Source organism: Cricetulus griseus, chromosome 7 (assembly GCF_003668045.3).
Source record: "Cricetulus griseus strain 17A/GY chromosome 7, alternate assembly CriGri-PICRH-1.0, whole genome shotgun sequence".
NCBI lineage: Eukaryota > Metazoa > Chordata > Mammalia > Rodentia > Cricetidae > Cricetulus > Cricetulus griseus.
Window position 1 is genome coordinate 27,785,147 of NC_048600.1, and position 19,867 is coordinate 27,805,013.

The window sequence follows — 19,867 nt, forward strand, 5'->3', positions numbered from 1 at the left end:
AGACAGACAGACAGACAGAGACAGAGAGACAGAGTTCTTCCATTTCCTTTATACAGGCTGTCAGGTGTGGACCTGGTTAAAAGTGGGTTTCCCACCTCAAAGATCTGGATTAGAAGTGAGTCTTCCCACTTCAAAGGATTTAATTAAGAAAAAAAAAATCCCTCACATGTGTGCCCAGGCATTTGGGTTTTATTAATTCCAGTATAGTCCGGTTGACAACCAGGAATAGCCATCCCAGAAGAAGTAGAAAATGCCTTTCTTTATGATAGAGCAAAGGGCTGAGTAGAGTTGAGTGCAGAGGGTATTTCGGGAGTGTCCCCACTCATTTCCTGTCACTACTGCTCTGTCACTGAATAGAAGAAGCATATGGAGACATTGTGTGAAGGAGCAGGCCTGGTTGTGTCAAAACAAATTTACAAGGAACCAAGAGAACAGAGGCCTGGCCAGGTCTGGCCTTAGGGGTTGTGCATCAGCACCTACAGGAAGGTATTTTTGTTCCGTCCTACACATGACTCCCTTTTCTTTTCTCCAGAGCCTGATGCACAGTTTAAAGCCTAGGTGTGCATACAGTGGTCAGGCAACACAAAAGTTACTTATTTCTCGTTAGAGTTTGAGTCCTTGGCAGGCAAAGGCCTCATTGTTCTTTTGCATTTAGTTATTGGCACATAAAAATGTTCCTTGCTGTGAGCACATTACCTTCTCTGGCTTGAGATGAGTAAGGTTAACCTGTAACTTTTTTCCCCAAGCTTTTCTTACATTTTTAACGCAGGGATATCCTTATATTATAGGCCTGGGTTTAATGTGCCTGCCTCTTGATTTATGTGAGAAGAAGGGGAGGTCATTTAAACATGGATAAGTCAAAATAAATTTTCTCACACAGTAGGAGCTGGGCTTCAGGTGGGTGAAAGGTTCGTCATCAGCTGTTGATGCTTAGTGGAGAGAATGAGTGGTTTATGGGTAAAAGAGACTATGTGAAAGTATCTTGCAGTAAGCTGGTTAGTGGCCACCGTCACCCAGGTTGTCTTCCCTGAAGGGCTTTGAATAATCCAAACAGGCTGCTCCATTCCTGCAGCTTCTTTTGCTGTTTCTCTGCTTCTCTTTGAGATGTAGGGAGCACACTGGCCTGTGTACACTCTCTCATCTTCTTCTGCATATCTGATCTGGGGCCCTCATCCTGGTCCAGCAGCCATCCCCATCCCTGCTTCTGTGTTTATCCCAGTCTCCAGTCTTCGGGATGTTGATTAGCTTTCTTTCTTAGGATGGGGAGTAAAGTTTCAAACACTCTCAAGTGCACATTTGTGTGTTCATTTGGTCAGCAGGTAGTTGAAGTATCCAGGTATCTCTGTTGGTGACATACAGTCAGACTTGGTGTTTAGGGGATGACATTGACAGTTGAAATTGAGAAGACAGACCCATGGGCCACCAAACAGCTAAGCCAAGTCACTTCAGAGGGCAGGTTGGATGAGGTCCCAGGAAGGACTCTGTTTTAAAATGTCTTGAGATCTGAGTGGTGGGATGAGTCAGCTATCCAAGGAACCATAGCAAAGTCCCAGGTTGGGGGAAGGGTGGGGGCCTGCATAGTGTGCTGCTTGAGTTAGGTGTTTTGTTTAGGGAGCAGAGAAAGGACCAGTGCTGCTGGGTGTGTGATGATCAAGGAGGACAGTGGCATAAGTCTAAGAGGAGACTGGGTCTTGTAGTTCTCAGTGTATAGGGAACCTGCCAGGGAGTTTTAAGGGGGAAGTAAATTTTATCAAGCTGTTCGAACTGCTCTATGTAGCTAGAATTCACAGTGCAAAGTGGCCAGGATACCACTAAGTGAATGCTGGGATGATGTCAAGGAGAGGTGCTTGTTGATGACTTTAGGAGGGAACTGGTATGGAGTAGAGCCAGGCAGACAAATCTGTTCTCAAGGCAGCCTACTGTGATTGAAGAAGGAGTGTGAGGTATGGAGAAAAGGGTGGAATCTGCGCTTTCAGTCTTACACACTGGGTAGGTGTTGTTACCCTCTGTGACATGGGGAAGGAGGAAGAGAAACACTGTATTCCTGAAAAACCTGTCCAGCTAAAGGTTGAGAAGCTTTTACGTGAGATGTCAGAGTGTTAATGTCCAGTTGACTGGCTAGTCAGCTGTTCAGGGTAAAGGCCTTAAGGGAAGGAAGTACTTAGGAGAAGAGGGCAAAGGCTTAGTGGAGGGAGTCAAGCCAGCAGCTAGCCTTTGCCAGTCCTTACTCTAGATCTGACTTCCTTGCAGATGTCACTGGGATCCTGCTTGGGTCTCCCCTTGGCTCCCTGCCCTGTGATCTCCATAAAAAGATGTCAGAGGAGATACAGAGTATAGGGCAAAAGGCAGATGAGAGTAGCCAGTGGTTCTCAACCTTCTTGACACTGTGACCCTTTAATAACAGTTCCTCGTGTTGTGGTGATCCCATCTATAATATTATTTTCATTTCTACTTTATAACTATAATTTTGCTACAGTTATGAATTGTAACATGTATGTCTGTGTTATCTGATGGCCTTAGGCAACCCTTGTGAAAGGGTCATTCAGCCCCCAAAGGGCTCACGACCCACAGGTAGAGAACCATTGGAGTAGAACATTTTCAAGGTGTGACAGTAGACCATGACCAGAGGGACCATTGGGCCAACCCATATTTTTAAGTAAGCTTTATACTGTTCCTTCAAGTCCCTAAAATAGAACTGACGGCTTTCCCAAGGGCGGCTGATAGACAAGCCCTTTGGAGTGACTCTTGAGGGAAGGGGCAATAGTGTATTTTTGTGCTTTACCAGACAGCTTCCAGCTAGATAGAAACCCTGTCTTTGGACAATGTTACATCTCCACTGGGGCAAAAGCTTGCCTCATGTTCACTTTTTTTTTCTTTTTTTACCAGAACTAAAGCCTTATCTACAGTCTCCACTCCTGGTTTTACAAGGTGCTGTAAAACTATGCAGGGGGGTAGGGGAAGGGGGGACAACTCTGTCCTCAATGACCTTCAAGACTCTGGTATTAGCTTTGGACCTAGATTTTCAACGTTGACCTGTGTTTAGTTTGGGCATTTTTTTTTTTTTTAACAGTTCATCCTTAGATATCTTTGGCAGAGGTCTTCTACTTGGCTGGCTCCTTATGTCTTCACCATGCTGCAGAACTAGTCCGGCTTTAGTGTGTCTCTGACCATTTAGTGGACACACAAGCATATGTTTACCGTTCTCCTAAAACTGTTTGCCATAATACTTCTTCCACAATGACCTTTGCAAGTGCTCACCCGCAAACACTTCTTAAGGGACACTGAACACCATTGTACCAACTAAGCCTATTTCCTGTCTTGGTCCCAGTTTCTACAAGGTAAATGTCATTATGAACATGTGATCCACTGGCTGTGAGCTTGGAGCCCTTAGCTTCCCTTGGCCACCTCTGTTCTGTCTCTTGCACTGTTGGAGCTGCCTGTGCCATCCTGCCCGAAAGAACCTTTATCCAGAAACTTCTCATGCTATCTGTTCTGCCTCTTATTGATGGCTGCACTCACTCATTTGTGCATGTCTGTTCAGGCCCATCCCCGAGCTTCCCAGAACACTTTCTGTGTTCCAGGTGCTCTGGGTCTGAGATAGCGGAGGTCTGGGAAGAGCTCAGCCAAGCAGATGATATGGGCAAGAGAGGAACAGCTGAGAACACAGAATACAGCATGTGACAAGGACATTTTGGATAGAACACACTATGAACATGGTAGGCCAGGGTGACTGACTCTTAGATGTTGAGACCCATAGTGCCCACCATGCTGCTTCACCAGTGGGCATCTGACTTGATTGCAAGTTATTGAAAGGGAGGTCATCCTTTCTTCTGTGTCTTCCTCACTCCCCCTCCAGTAAAAGCTGAGTGTGTGTGTTATGTTAGAGTGACACACTCAACAAACCAACTCTAGGGAAAAATATGAGAAATGCCAACTTCAAATAAGAATGCCTGTTATTTACCCACTTAAGTGTGGATATGATGCTGAGGGGACCACGTGCTGGATAGTGGACTCACCTGATGGTGAGCAGCATTTAACAGTCACCAACAGCCCTGTCACAGAGACTGGATTCTGGTATGTTACTGTACACCAAGTAGAAAGTAAGGAACACTTCTTACATTTTGCTAGCTGTATAAATGCATTGTTAGAGTGGCATCTGAGAAATTGTCAGAAAGATTTTATAAGGTTGATGTTGTGATAGTGGTTTTAAGATCAGCTTTCTGGGGGAGTCTAGAAGAGTAGACACAAATCTGTGCTTTCTTCTAAAACGGCTTGAAGGGTGCCAGGATGGAGGTGCAGACTCTCGGGAAGGAGGCCTGGTGATGTCAGGATGGTTGAAACTGCTCTAAGGTGCTGGTACACCAGAGGAGCTATGTGATTGATTCTGGTGTGCATGGTTTTGAACACTAGGTGAAAAAGGACTGTGGCCCTCAGAGCAGAATTCCTCCTCAGGGAATGTGGCCAGGCCATGCCCTCTGACTTGTTAACTCTGCATATCTGATTTCTATAGAAGCACAGGCAAAAATGCAGAAGATACAGGCTCTCTTTGCAGTGTCGATTTTAGAGTCACAGCATGTACACTGAGGCCACGTTTTTACACGCCATCACACAGAGACATAATTCTTCACATTGGCTTGCACATAATCACTTATTAAAATAGACAGACTTGACTAAGCATAAATTCTTTAAGAAGAAAACATGGGTTTTTGTTTTTTGTTTTTGTTTTTTTCGAGACAGGGTTTCTCTGTGTAGCTTTGGAGCCTATCCTGGCACTCTCTCTGGAGACTAGGTTGGCCTCGAACTCACAGGCGATCCACCTGTCTCTGCCTCCCGAGTGATGGGATTAAAGACATGCACCACCAATGCCCGGCGAAACATGGGTATTTTTAAAGCAAGTGTCTTTCTAGATCTCTGGTTTTATTAGACTTTAGATCCTATCTAGAAATGGACCCAGGCATGGAATGTTCATGGCTTGTTTCCTTTTCTTATGTACATCTAATTGTCTTTTTTTCTAGCATGTATTAGGTTGAAACATTACACAGCACATATTTAATATGTTAGCAAGTTGTCATTTTAGCTAACATTGTATTTTAAAATTCCTGTTGCTACTTATTAGCAAAATAGTTTTTTTAAGATTTATTAATTTTATTTTATGTGTGAGTGTCTTGCTTGCATGTGTCTGAACACCACACATTCACTTACTGCCTGTGCAGGCCGGAAGAGGGAGGGCATTGGATTCCCTGGAGCTGGAGTTAGGGATTCGTGTGAACCTCTGTGTAGGTGCTGGAAATCAAACCAGGGTCCTTTGCAAGAGCCACAAGCCCTCTTACCAGTGGAGCCATCTCTCCAGCCCTCAAAGTCTGCTTTTAATGTGCTGTCAATTATTTGAGCACTTTATGAACTGTTTTACTGTCTTTGGGGTTAAACCCAGGGTGTCCTCTTGTCACTTCTGTGCCCTCTCCTGAACATCATCTCCAGTACCAGGGCTGACTGCTTTGTTCATTTGTAACTTTAGAATATTAACTTCTATTTAAATGGATAGGCAGTTCCAAGGCCATCGGTGGTTGCATGTGTGTGTGTGTGTGTGTGTGTGTGTGTGTGTGTGTGTGTGTGTGTGTGTGTGTTCCAGCCACTTGAGAAGCCGAGGAAGGAGAATCACTCAAGTCCAGGTGGCATTTGAGCAGCAAAGCAAGACTGGCACTCAAAACAAGAAAGGAATTGAAGTAGGAGAGCTTGCTAGGTTGAGTGAATTCCAGTTTTATTTAGTTTGAAGTAGTATATCCTACAAATAGAAATGAATGATGGTGCATAGATGTTTCAGAATAGATTCTGAGAGGACTGGCCTTGAGGTGCAAGTTTGAAGCGTTACTTTAGAGGTCTCTATTTAAACTAGTCTTGTCAGAATTAAAGCTATCTATCATGTTTGAGTGTGTGCCAGGAGGGTAGGGGCAGGCTTTAGAGATGCCAGCTTGAATAAACTTGACCTTGTCTGGAAGGCTTTTTTCAGCCACCAGCAAAACCAAGTTTTGCTTCCATCGTCTGCACTGTTTCTGCTGGGGAGCTCTCATGAGTAGAGGAAGAGGAAACAGTCAGCAAGAAGCAATTCAACAAGATCACAATTATCTTTAAGGTGAAACAGAACAAGTTAATGCAGAAATTGCACTGACTGGAAACTGTGAGCCACCCGACAGCACCTAATCCAACCTTCCTGCTGAGGCTGGAATTCAGGGATCTGCCTGAATGACAGCACGTGGTAGACTATGTATCCGGGCTTCTCTCAAAGGTCTCCATATCTCCTGCCTTAGCCATCTCATAGTCCTTACTGAGAATGCCGGTTCACACCTGTAATCCCACCGCAGTACTTGGGAGACCAAGGCAGAAGGGTTTCATGAGCTGAAGACCACCCTGGGCTACATAGTGAATGAGTTCTAAGCCAACCTAAGCTTGAGTGAGGGAGCCCTGCCTCAAAAGTATTAACAACCATTGCAGTAGTAAAAGCAATGGCTTGTTCCTGAGCCATTATTAACTGACCCTGAGGTGGCCACTGAGTCCTTTTTCTTCTCTAGTCCCTCAAGTTTTTGAGTTTTCAGCCTAGGGCAGGCAGTTCTGCTTCTTACAGCATGTGAGCATGTGACTCCTTTAAATCCAACACTTACTGTGTGTGCCCCCCAGGAAACTGAAAAATACCGATTATGTGTTCCTTGGTTGGAATAAAAAATGAAAATCCATATAAATACTTATTTTTTGTGTATCACTGTCTGTCCAGGAACTAGATCTGTAGACCCGGCTGGCCTTGAACTCAGAGATCTATCTGCCTCTGGTGCTCTTAACCACAGAACCATCTCCTGAGTCCCTGTAAATACCTATTATTTTAAATATGTATAGCTCATGGGTCATTCTTAAAGAAACCTGAGGGGGCTGGAGAGATGGCTCAGAGGTTAAGAGCACTGGCTGCTCTTCCAGAGGTTCTGAGTTCAATTCCCAGCAACCACATGGTCGCTCATAACCATCCATTATGAGATCTGGTGCTCTCTTCTGGTGTGCAGATATACAATGGAAGCAGAATGTTGTATACATAGTAAATAAATAAAATCTTAAAAAAATTAAAAAAAAAAAAGAAATCCGAAAGTTCTAAAGTGTTGGGGAAAGCTGTTAGGTTGAACTTCCAAGCACCTTCCCTTGCTGTGGGAGCAATAGATCGCACAGGCGAGAAAGAGGAAGAGAGACTAGCCAGGTATATGGCTTGTGGCTGGAGTGTGTGCCAGGATGAAAGAGTATTCAGTAGCAGGGGGCATTGGCAGATAGGTGTGTGTATGGACTTGAGTGATGTGATGTGCAGAGATTTAAAGCATGGACATGGAATGGTAGTTAGACGTTAGTGACCTCAGGGACTGGAGGTGAAGCTCAGTGGGAGAGTGTTTGCTCACTTACAGTCACAAAGTCCTGGTTTCATCCCAGCACTGAAAACACATGCACGCACGTGCATCTGCACACACTGACATACACACACACACACACACACACACACACACACACACACACACTGACTCATATATATATACACACATACACACTCGAACACAGAATCACTCACACACTCACATACACTCACACACTCATACACTGACACACACATATTGACTCACATTTACATACTGACACACACTGATTCATACACACACACACACACTGACTGTCATGCACACTCACACAGACACACACACACACACACACACACACACACACACACTGACTCACATACTCATACAGATTCACAGACACTGACTTATACACACTCATACACACACACTCACACACAGAATCACTCACACATACACATGCAATCACTCAAACACTCATACACACTCACACACTCTGTTGCTCTCTCTCCTTCCCTTTCTCCCTCTCCCTCCCCCTCCCTCCCCCTTATTTGGAGTAGAGCACTGGAAAAGGCAGCAGTGGCTCTGGTTAGTAACCAGGATTTCTGCCCTGCACAGCGCTGTGTTTGAGGTGTCATTAGACAGCTAAGTTGAGATATAGAGAAGTTTGTTGGCTTGAGTTTGGATGCCTGACACATGTTCAGGCCAGCGGCAGAAAGTGGGCAGTGTCATCATGGAGTAGGTATTTAAGATCCTGAGCCTATTGACTTCCTCTTGGAAGGAAGTGGACACAGAGAAGGAAGCAAACTGGACCCTTAGGCCCAAAGGGGGGGAAGGTCTGTAGAGGGATCCAATAAAGCTTTATTATCTCTAAGTCATTTTAATCAGCTTTATTGAGGTATAATTTACCTAAAACAAATTACCTGTTCCAGGTGTATGGGTGCATATACAGATCTCTTTAATTGCCAACCACCATTAGATAAAGGACATATTTCCCTTTTGCCAAAAAAGCTCAATCATAGCTGGGTGTGGTGTTGCATGCCTTTAATCCCAGCACTGTGTGTTTGTGTGGGGGGTGGGGGGCAGAAGCAGGTGGATCTCTGAGTTGAAGGCCAGTCTGGTCTATAAAGCAAGTTCTAGGACAGCCAGGGCTGTTACACATAGAAACCCTATCTTGAAAAATAAAACAACAAAACAAGGCCCCATCATGCCCCTATGCAGTCAGCCCTCCTGTACCTTGAAACCAGTAATCTGTTTTTCATCACTCAGAGCAGTTCTGATTATTCTAGAATGTCATATAAACAGTGTCATACACCATTGTGTGACACTATTCCTGGGGAGACATGAACAGATATCTGCTTGTCCCAGATAGGGAACCAATGACAGATCTGCCCAAGTCCAGTGTTGTGAGCCAATGAGTTTTATCGGGGTTACTTAGAGGAATGCAATCGAGGCATTACTTATAGGAGCGGAAGTGACCCAAAGACAGCTCTATCACTCAAATCCACCCAGCACTGTTTGAGTTTGTCTCTCAGGAGTCCTTATTGCTTATTTAGTGCATCTGGTCAGTTTCAGGGACTTCCTGAAGTTACTGAGTTTCCTTTCAGAGCTTAGTGAACATTCCATGCCCTGCAGGATGGAATGTTTCACCCCCATTTAGAACATATGATAGAAGGAGAGAATCAACTATCACAAATGGTCCTCTGACCTGCACGTGTGTGTCCACATGCATGCACACATAAATACATGTTATAACTAAGAAAAAAAGAGATGATTCCTTTCTGCTCTGGCTAGCATCCTGTGGTCCGAGCATACCACAATTATGCATCATTTCACCTCTCACTGGATTTAAGACTATTTCAAAATCTGAGCTATTGGGATTCATACTTCTAAAACATCGTTACACAAGTTTTTGTGACTGTGTTTTTGTATTTTTGTGTTAATACGTAGGAGAGAAACTGCTAAGGCATGGAATTAAAACATTTTAATCTTGTAAGAAGTTGCCAAAGGTTAAAAAAAAAAAGGCGAGAAAGAAATTGCCAAGCTTTCCCAAAGTGGTTGTTCTGTTTGTAATTCCATCACAGAGTCTGAGGGAGCTACTTCCCTCTGTTATGCTGAAGGTTATCTTGTAATATTTCACTGTAGCTTTGATTTCGATTCCTCTGATAATTACTGGTGCCAGCAATGTTTTCTTGTGCTAATTGACTAATTATATAATTTTAGAGAGTTATTCTTTCCAAATCTTTCCACTGTTGTTGTTTTTGTTACCATCCATTCTTTCTGTATTTTGGATACCAGCCCTTTGTCAGCTAGATGCATTGTGAATATTTTCTTACATTCTCTGACCTGCCTTCCTGTTGCTTAGTGATGACTTGTAGAAGAGAACTTTAAAATTTTGATAATATCTGTTTTGCAGTTTTCAAATTTTACACTGTGTCCTTTTAAATGGTTCAGTAGGGAAAGGGCAGTATTTACAATTCAGCATGTAGTCCATCAGCTTTCTGTTACTGTAACAAACATTTGAGAAAAGTCAACTCTGGCTTCACATTTTGGGAGGTTTTAGTCCCTGTTCATTGAGCCCCATGGCTTTAGGGCCTGTGGCAAGGTGACAAACACATCATGATGGGAATCATTGGCATATAGGAAAGCTGTGTCTCCTCTCAGGAAATGGGAAGAGGGGTCCCCATATCCCCTCTGGGGGCATACTCTCAATGACCTCCTGCCAGGCTTAACCTCTTCAAGCTTCTACCACCTTCCAGTATGGATGCTGTAGGACTTAGGGCTAACAGAGGGGCCTTTTAAGGACACTTAAGGTGTAAACTACAGCACCACAGATACATGGCTTCATTTTTAGCCCCCTCTCCCCCATACATCGATGTCCTATACCAGGACCACACAGTCTTGGTTATGGAAGCAGGTGGTAAGAGTTTCTGTTTCTTCACTGTGAGCGTAGTCCTAGGAAATACCGACTGAAGGGGACAGTGAACAGGATAAAGTTAAGTGAATATTAAGATGCACAAGTCTATCATGCATGTGGTTTGCAGTAATGGGGTCGGAGTAGCTGGAATCCCCAGGCATCTACCTTCTCTAAGTGTGAAAACTAGGTCTCAAAGGATGACAACTTTTTAAAGCTCACATAGGTCAAATAACAGGGCAGCTGTTCAAATCTACGTTTGAGGAGCTCAGGGAGCAACCTCTCTAATTTGACTTCACATGGTAATATGAACACCATTGTGAAGTTGTTTATTATTATTATTATTATTATTATTATTATTATTATTATTATTATTACTATTCCACCACAATTTTTCAGTCCTGATGACAGTAACCTGCCTTCTTCACTTGAGAGTTCTTTGCTGGTTTGCCAGTTCATTAATTCCCATAATCCCTCAGTACCTTGTTTTTCCTGCAACAATTTCTACTTAAAATGAATAGACATTTGAAACAGTTTAAGAAAACATTCTGTTCTTGCACACTTCACAAGCCACTGACCTATTGTGCATGCACAGTGGGAGGAGGTGTGCATGCATGTACTTGTGGAGGCCAGTGATTGATTGATGTTGGGCGCTGTCTGCGAGTTTCTATGCTGCAATGAAACACCATGACCAAAAAGCAAGGAGGCAAGTCACTTTTATCACTGAGGCAAGTCAGGATAGGAACTCAAACAGGGCAGGAACCTGTAGGCAGAAGCTGATGTAGAGGTCATGGATGGGTGCTGCTTACTGGCTTCCTCCCCATGGCTTGCTCAGCCTGCTTTCTTATAGACCCAGGACCACCAGCCCAGGGGTGGCACCACCCACAATGGGCTGGGCCCTCCCCCATCAATCAATTATTGAGAAAATGCCCTACGGCAGGAACTTATGGAGGCATTTTCTCAACTGAGGTTCCCTCCTTGCAGATGACTCTAGCTTGTGTCAAGTTGACATAAAACCAGCCAGGACAGGTGCCTTCCTCAATCATTCTCCACTATTATTGTTTGAGACCTGGTCTCTCACTGGAGATTCAGCTAGGCTAGCTGGCAAGTGATCTTCAGGATACTCCTGTCCCAACCTCCCCAGGGCTGGAGTTCACACATGCATGCCACCATGCCTGGCTTTTTCCTGGGTTCTGAGCTTCTATCAAACTCATGTCATAACAGGCATTGTCGTGACCGAGCCAGCTCACCAGCCCCTTAACTTAATTTCTGTAGTACTGATCCTGAACCAGGATGTTACTGGTGGTAAAAACAAAAAACCAAACCAAAAAAACCCCCAGAAAACCTGTAAATTGAGGCAGTGCTTTTGTTTCCTGACTGCCCAGTCTCAAAATAATCACACAGAAGCTAATATTAATTACAAACTGTTTGGCCTGTTGCTCAGGCTTATTACTAACTAGCTCCTACTTTTAAATTAATCCATTTCTACTAATCTATATATTGCCATGTGGCTCGTGGCTTTACCTGTGGTCTAGTACATCTTGCTGCTCTGGCAGCTGGCTGGCATTTGCCCCTGACTCGGCTCTTCTTCGCCCAGTATCTCTGCTTGGATTTCTGGCCTAGCTATGTTCTGCCTTGCTATAGGCCAAAGCAGCTTTTATTATCAACCAATGAGATCAACACATATTCACAGCATACAGAGGGGTTACACCACAGCAAAACTCAACTGGAGGACACAGTGGTGTGACAGGATAGGAAATATCACCTCTCAAAACTGGGAAGTCAGGGACGTTCATTTGGCTAATTCAGCAATGCCATCTTTGGAGTATCAGACCCCCAAGTTCTATTTAATCTCGTGCCTCACCACCTCAGCATGCTGACTGACTGTGTCCAGGCTGGCTCCTCCTATAAGCAAGAATTGGCTGCTGCACTTTCAGAGATTCCAGCAGCAGTAGATGTCACACTTGAGGGATGAGGTAGAGCTCTCCGTCAAGTTTCATCGACATTTCTGAGTTCCGAAGTCTACTCACAAGTCAGTCAGTTGTAGGAGGACGAGAGCTCCATGATGGAGTCAGAGCAATTAGAGCCCCCAAGTGCCAGCCTGGAGTGAGAAATCCATGCTTGAGAGATCACACCGGCAGCACCTTAGGGCTGTGATTTCAATATAGTCTGGAAGTTTTTTGCATCTGTGTTCCTCTTTGGAGATACTCATTGGTGCTCATACACAGACCAAAATCACTTAAAGTATGACTGTGTGCATGTTGATTTACATGTCTGCTTTCCCTGCTGATCGGTGAACTGGAAAAAATCAAAAGCTTTCCCTAGCACTCTTCCCCACAATTCATCTCAAAGGGCAAGATGGATGCAGGCATTTAAGGAGCTGACTCAGTTGCATGTAACAGAAAAGAAGCAGCACCCAGGATCTGTTTCCAGAGCCGTGTCTGCCCAGAGCCTGTGCAGCAGCCCAGGAGCAGAGCTGTATTTGCCCAGCAGCATCAGGAAAGCAGAAGGCTTTTGCTCAATTGTGTGTTTTTAGCTTGTGTGTTGCCCCGAATATGCAAGGCAATGCCTGCAGCTGTCACCAGACCCATATGCAGGGACAAAGGGAAGCCACACTGCCTGCCCAGCACTGACCCCTCTTTTTTCTAGGAGGACATAACACAGTACTGTTGTGCGGATTCTAATTGGTCTTAGTAATAAAAACCTGGAGCGAGATATTGGGGTAAATGCTGAAAGATCAGAGAAGTAAAGGAGCAAGTCACTAAAGTTTTACCTCTACCGAATCCTCAAACAGAAAAGGGTTGAACCTCTGTCTCCTCCTTATATTTCTCTTTTCGCCCAGCCATATATCACTTTCTGTCTTTGCCTCCAGAGTGCTGGCATTAAAGGTGTGTGCCACCACTGCCTGGCCTCTGTGGTCAACTAGTGGCTCTGCACTCTGATCTCCAGACAAGCTTTATTTGTTAGAACACAAAATATCACCACACAGTCCACTGGTATAAAGAAACCTATCAACGGACTTTTAAACTTTCCAGTAGTTGGTTTATAAACTAAAACGTAACTAACCTTAGGAATGCATTTCATCTCCCCTAATATATCCAGCAATAGGGTGTAAAAGTATAATCAATAAATAGTTTTTTTGCATTTCCAGACTCAGAATCTGAGTGGGTTTTATTGTCACAGAAGAGTTCAGCTTAGACAAGCCACTTTCCAAGGGCCCGTTAACCGCACCTGAATCATCAGAGAGCCCTCATCCGTGTCTCACGACTAACTGCCTTTCTGGAAAGATGTATCTACAACAGGCAGTCAGCCTTCCTCCGTGGCTTCCACATCTGTGGGTTACACACCATGGCCAGAAAACCTAAGGAAAAGTCTGTGTTGAACATGCACAGATTGATTATTCCCTAAATACAGCCCATTTATTGAGTGTTTCCCTTGTGGTAGCCACTGTAAGTAACCTGTTATGGGGTGGTTAAAGTGCACAGGGGAGTGTGCCTTCTGTATAACCATGGTGCCATTGTACAGAAGGGACCTGACCACCTGTGGACTTTGGTGTCTGGGTCGGGAGCTGGAATCATTCAATCCCTAGACAATGTCATCTATGCTTATTCTAAAATGTGTGAATTGAGTGGACCTGTAGTACATAATTTACATACAGAGAGTGTCTAGTATACTTTCATGTAAATTCTGTGCATATAGTTCCTATGGAAAGCTTTCATTGACTAAGGTTTTACAGTTCATCTGCTGTTGCAGACCAGCTGTGCTGCCTGCAGGTTGGTGCTTAGTTACTGTCTAGTTTAGTAAAGTAGCTGCTCCTGTTACTGCTGAACTAACGTTCTACAGTGAGTGTTGATTGACATATATGCCAGTGAAGTAGTAGTGGTGATGTCATTCCTCACAATAGCTGACATCCTGACACTTTTAATTAAAACTTAATGTGAATTATTACTCTTCACCCACAGTTTAACCCTTAATTAGGGTCAGCAAATGCTTTCTTTAATGGGATGAGATAGTAATTATTTTAGGCTTCTAAGGCTGCTGAAAGCCAAGAGCAGTCATTATAGTACATAAATGAGCAGGGCATGGCCAAATAAAAATATCTTTACAAAACCAGATATTGGATGAGATTTTTTTTTCTAGAGGCTGGAGTTGATAATCTTGCTTTTTTTAATTTTTTTCTCACCACTATACAAATGAAGAAATAATCTTGCTTTTTATGACTGGGTTTATCTTACTTATCAATTTCTGTCACACAAATAATTCCACCCTGAAGGCAGGAATTGAAATTTCTGAATGTAGAGTTAAGTGGAATTTGCACAGTGTTGTATCATTGTTTATTACACCATTATACTGCAGATCTTTGCCATGTTTATCCCACAACTTTGTCCTTAGTGTATCAGGTGAAATAAGGAAGTGTCATATCAAAGAATATGTAATGTATACTCTTATTGTATATTCGATATATGGTGACGTATGTTGCAAAATTACATGCTTAAAAGACTTTAAAAGTTCCATTCCTCAGTCTGGGGTGTAGCTCAGTTGGTAGACTGCTCAGCTAGCACACAGGAAAACCCTGTATTTGATTAAAAAGGAAGAAATTGGAAGTGGGGGCACATCCTATAATGTTCACAGTGGTGTGCACAGACCCCCCCCCATGCAATAGGCAGACAGATGATAGATAGACTGACTGATAAATACACAGAAGTGTGAGCACTAAGTCTGTCTAGCCTGAGAGTTACCAATTTAAAACTTTGCCTGTCTGTGTGGAACACACACTCTCTCCATCCTGCTGTGCGTTTCCAAGTTGTCTCCGATGATTGCTTGACTGTGTCTCATTTTTTTTTCTAAACAAACAGGTGGCTGCATTTTTCTTATATAATTTGCTTATTAACATTCTTATCTATTTTCCACTTGATTTCTTTATCTGTTTCTGCTTGCAAGTTCTCTGCTGGGGACATTAACCTAGTGAATATACCAAGTGATTTTTGTTACACTATCATGTAATACTTTGTAATTACATTTAGATCTTCTCATGTTTGAGTGATTGGTGCTCCCTGGGTCTAGTGTGCACTGGGGAGCCATCTCAGAAGAAAGCTCTTGTTTCACCTCACTCAAGCTTGTTCAGCTCACCATTGGCTTAATATGCCAGTGTTATCATAAACAGACTCTCCAGTTGTACAGTGAGTCTTTTTACACTGTCTCTTGTTTGGGTCATCTTTTGATCTATTTTTGAAACAATACTTCATTCTCAATCCTCACGGCATATTCTCTGATGTGTTAGAATGGGGCAGGGCCTCCCAGTCACATGCATGTTTATTTAGTTAGCTAGAAGCCCTTGAAGATCAGCTGGGTAACCTCCACCAAAGGCACTGTTAGGATTATGATTGGGATTATGATGCTAAACTTAGAAATTAATTTTACCAGAGTGGAATTTGCTATGACTGAGTCTTCGGGTCTGCAAGTAGAGTGAGGCTCAACACACGCTTCTCTCCTTTCCCACTCCATGCTTCTTGCTTGGTCATCCCTTATGAGTCACTACTATCTCTCAGGGCTGACAAGACTCTCTGCATGCACAAGTGTGTTTGTGTGTGTGTGTATGTATACTTTGTATGTGCATATATGTTTGGGAAAGCACATGTTGTACATGTGGAGGCAAAAGATCAATATCTTGTGTCTTCCTTCTCTACATGACCACCGTCATTATTATTATTGTATGTATATGTTGTATGTGCATATATGTATGTGAAAGCATACATTGTGCACATGGAGGCCAAAAATCAATATCTTAGGTCTTTCTTCTCCATATCATCATCATTATCTGTGTGTTCATGTGTGTCCACATGCGTGTTATGTGATAGGGAGCCATACGGCAGTACACATACACAGTACACAAAAAGAGGACACTTTTGTGGAGTTGGCTTTTTTATGCCTTTATGTAGGATCCAGAGATGGATCTTAGGCTGTCGTGTTTGCATGCCAAGTGCTTTTGCCTTCTGAGCCATCTAGGTGGCTCCGACACCTACTTTTTTGAGACACAGTTTCTCACAGAACCTGAGCTCTCTGATTGAGCTAGCCCGGTTGGCCAGTGAACTCCAGAGGTCCTCTTGTCCTGTGTCCCTGTGCTGGTGTCAGGCTTGTGCCACTGTGCCGGACTTTTCTCATGAGTTCTGGGCACTGATCTCAGGTCTGTCTGCTAATATGACGAGTAATCTTCCCAGCCCCATACTTAGGCTTTTTAATGTTAAGGAAGCATCTTTTTCCCTCAGCTTCCTTTTTTTCCTTATTGAACTGTGTTTTTCCTTATATACTGAGTCGTGCTGAGACGGAACCTCATGCTTGTAATAAGCAAGTGCTCTACCACTGAGCTGTGTGTCTCTGACACTCTCTTTACCTTTTATTTTGCAATAGGATCTTACCGAGTTGCCCAGGCTGGCGTTGTGTTTACTCTGTAGTATGAGGCAGGCCTCTGAACTTGAAGTCTTCATGTGTTAGCCAGGTACTGCCACCAGGCTTAAGCTCTAGCAAATGCGCATGCACCTTTCTGACTCATCATTATGACGGTTAACACCGCTAGCCCTCTTCATAGACTCCTACTTGAATTTACAAAATAAACTAACATTGATTGAAATATCTCATATTAAATAATGCTGGCTTAAGAGTGCTGTACTTTTCTTTCTCTTCTCTTTTTCTTTCTTCGAGACAGGGTCTCTCTATTTAAACCTGACCGTCCTGGAACTTAATGTGTAGACCAGCCTGGACTTGAACTCACAGAGACCCACCAGCCTCTTCTCTGGAGTGCTGGCCTTAAATATGTGTGCATCACCACACCCGCTTTTTTTTCTTCTCTACCCCAGATTTTCTTTTTTCATAACTTTAAAGAACTCCTTCATAAAGTCATCTGAATCACGTACGTTCGTGAGAAACTTAAGATGTAGTTTAGCCAAATAGATGGTCTTTTTCCCTTTGGTTGCTTCTGTATCGAATATTTAGAAAACCCTCCAGTTTGAGAGCCACGTTTGGATATTTAGCCACAGTTCCCACTTGTTATGGTTTCACATTTAACTATCTGGGTGTGCCTGTAAAGTCTCTATCTGGGGTGGGTGAGCATCCCCTTGATCCACTCTAAAGGTTATGATTTTAGTCTATCAAGGGTACACTTTAAAAATCAAATTAAATTGCTGGGAAGGGTGTTGCCAGAATATGTGTGTGGGTGTGGTAGTGGTGTGGGCGTGGTAGTGGCCTATGGTTTCAGACTCCAAAGGCAGACCAAGCTGACCTGCAGGACTAGTCTTACTGGTGAGGTCTGGATTTGACTGAGGGACTGTACCTCCGTTCATAAAGTGGGAGGGTGATGGAGGATGGTTCCCAGCACTGACCTCAGGTCTCCATGATCACATAAACACACACTGGTGTCCACATACATGCAGAAGCATGCACACACATGAAGAAATGGGGAAATCCAGTTAAGAATTGTGTAATGTATATGGAAGCAGGAGCTGACCAATCAGAAAAGCTGTCACCAGTAATCATGTCCTTCAGTGCTTCTGCTTGTAGCTTTCACATATGTAATTTTATGTGTGGCTGTCTTTCAGAATAAAATTGAATAGCAACAGTGGTCAATTTCATCAGTTATTCACCACATATTAGGAAAGAGTTCTCCTAACTTGCCTGATCAAGTTATTTGTAGTGTAGATTTAATAATATTTAATTGTTGAGCCATGTGAATTAGTGAGTTTCTTTACAATGTGCTCTTTGACAGAATGAATGTTTCCACTAATCTGGCTTATTTTTGTTTTACAGATGTTGTTTTGTGTTTGCTTTGGGATACCTCACAGTGTGTCAAATTACTAGAGTCTATATCTTTGATTATGGACAATATTCTGCTGATTTTTCAGGGTAAGATTAAAATTTGATTCAGTGACCTCTTTTACCTATTCTAACATAGTGGTTTAAAATACAGACTGTAGTTTCGTTTAGTACTCCGATGGAGAGCTGTTGAACATTTGTGATACCATAGATGTCACAGAGATACCTGTGATTCCAAAGTGCCTTATATAAACTTTCTAAACATAGAGCAGTTAGACTCTTAATGTGGTGTTTTTGATATTCAAAGTAGTTTCTAATTCTAATAGGAATTTCTACAAGCATTTATAAGCCTTGAAAGTCAGCCCCCTCCAAGCTATATTCTTGCTTCTTAGCCTTCTTTTTTCCTCCCTCCCTCCTTCTCTTCCTCCCTCCCCTTTTCTTCTCTCCCCTCCCTCCTTCTTTTCCTACTTCCATGCCTCCTTCCCTTCCTCCTCCCTCCCTCCCTCCCTCTCTCCTTCCCTCCCCCCTCATCCCTTTCCCTCCCCTCTCTTCCCCCTTCCCTTTCCTCCCTCTCTTCCTTCCTCCTTTCCTCCCTCCCTCTCACCTTCCTTCCCTTCCTCCCTCCCACGTTCCCCTCCCTCTCCTTCCCACCCCCCTCCCAGCTTAGTGGAACTCACTTCTGGCTTTGGTTTCCCCAGAGGGGATTTATTCCTTCTTGACACTGAACAGGTCTCCTTACCCTGTAAGGAGACTGAAGGAGTTTTAGGAGATAGATGAAGTACCAGCTCCCCTGAGCTAACCAATTCCTGTCCTTGGAAAGAAACATGTCCTGCCATGTGGGGCCCAGGTGGGCACCTGCAGACTTCACACTTTACATCCTGCCCCTCAGCTTTCTCCATTGTCCCAGAGAGTTGTGTCTTTTTCAATCTTTCACCTTTGGGCAGTATCAAAATGAACAAAACATCCAATTTAAAGATACAAAAGTTAGAAAAAAAATCGTATCTCTAAAGAAATAATTAACAACAGAAATTGGCCAAGTTATTTGAGAAAGTCACCTGTAAAAAGAATTTTAGAGGATAAAGTCTCTTTTTCTTCCCAATGATAGCAAAGTAGGTTTTATTATATAGATTTTAAAAATACGCTTTAATGAAAGCAAGTTGTGTCCCAAAATAACAAACAAAACCAAGCCCAAACAGATGACAAAAACTTAAAAGAAAGATGATAGAGATAGATAGATAGATAGATAGATAGATAGATAGATAGATAGATAGATATAGATAGTGGATCAGATTAAGAAGTGAGTCAAGAGGAATTGAAATCCATACCTGGAATTTGAGGGTAGAGAACAGACCCAGCCACCCATCTTTAAACAATAGATGTTCTTAAAGAAAAGTTGCCAGGCAGATTCGGTATCTGATGGGCTCACTGCGAGTAGAAGGAAGTGGCCCAGGTCATATGTCGTCATGATGGAATGATGTTGGGAAATAGATGTGAAACTATCAGAATCTCTGGAAGGAAGACCCCTGCTAAAAATAGCCACTGAAAGCTAACCATGTCACACTGGGAATTTTCACCCTGAGCCATTGAGCTCTAGGACCCAGGTTCTGTCTGCAGGTCCCAGGGGTATCAAGCCGTGGGAACCCTGTGTCCTCCAGTCTTGTTCTAACACCTGCTCTGGGTTTCCCTGGTATGTATTTATATTCACTTGATATACAGTTTCTTGGATTTTTTTTTTAAACTAGCACTTTAGAATAAGCGAATTGAATTG

The 19,867-nt window shown here is 43.2% G+C and overlaps 1 protein-coding gene across 1 annotated transcript in view; it reads left to right on the forward strand.

Annotated features, from left to right (window-relative positions):
* Positions 1-19,867, forward strand: part of Mboat2 (membrane bound O-acyltransferase domain containing 2) — a 122,174-nt gene that overhangs the window by 61,828 nt on the left and 40,479 nt on the right. The window contains exon 4 of the mRNA XM_027424701.2: positions 18,094-18,189. Within this exon, the coding sequence (XP_027280502.1) occupies positions 18,094-18,189 (96 nt within the window). The remainder of the gene's footprint in view (positions 1-18,093; positions 18,190-19,867) is intronic.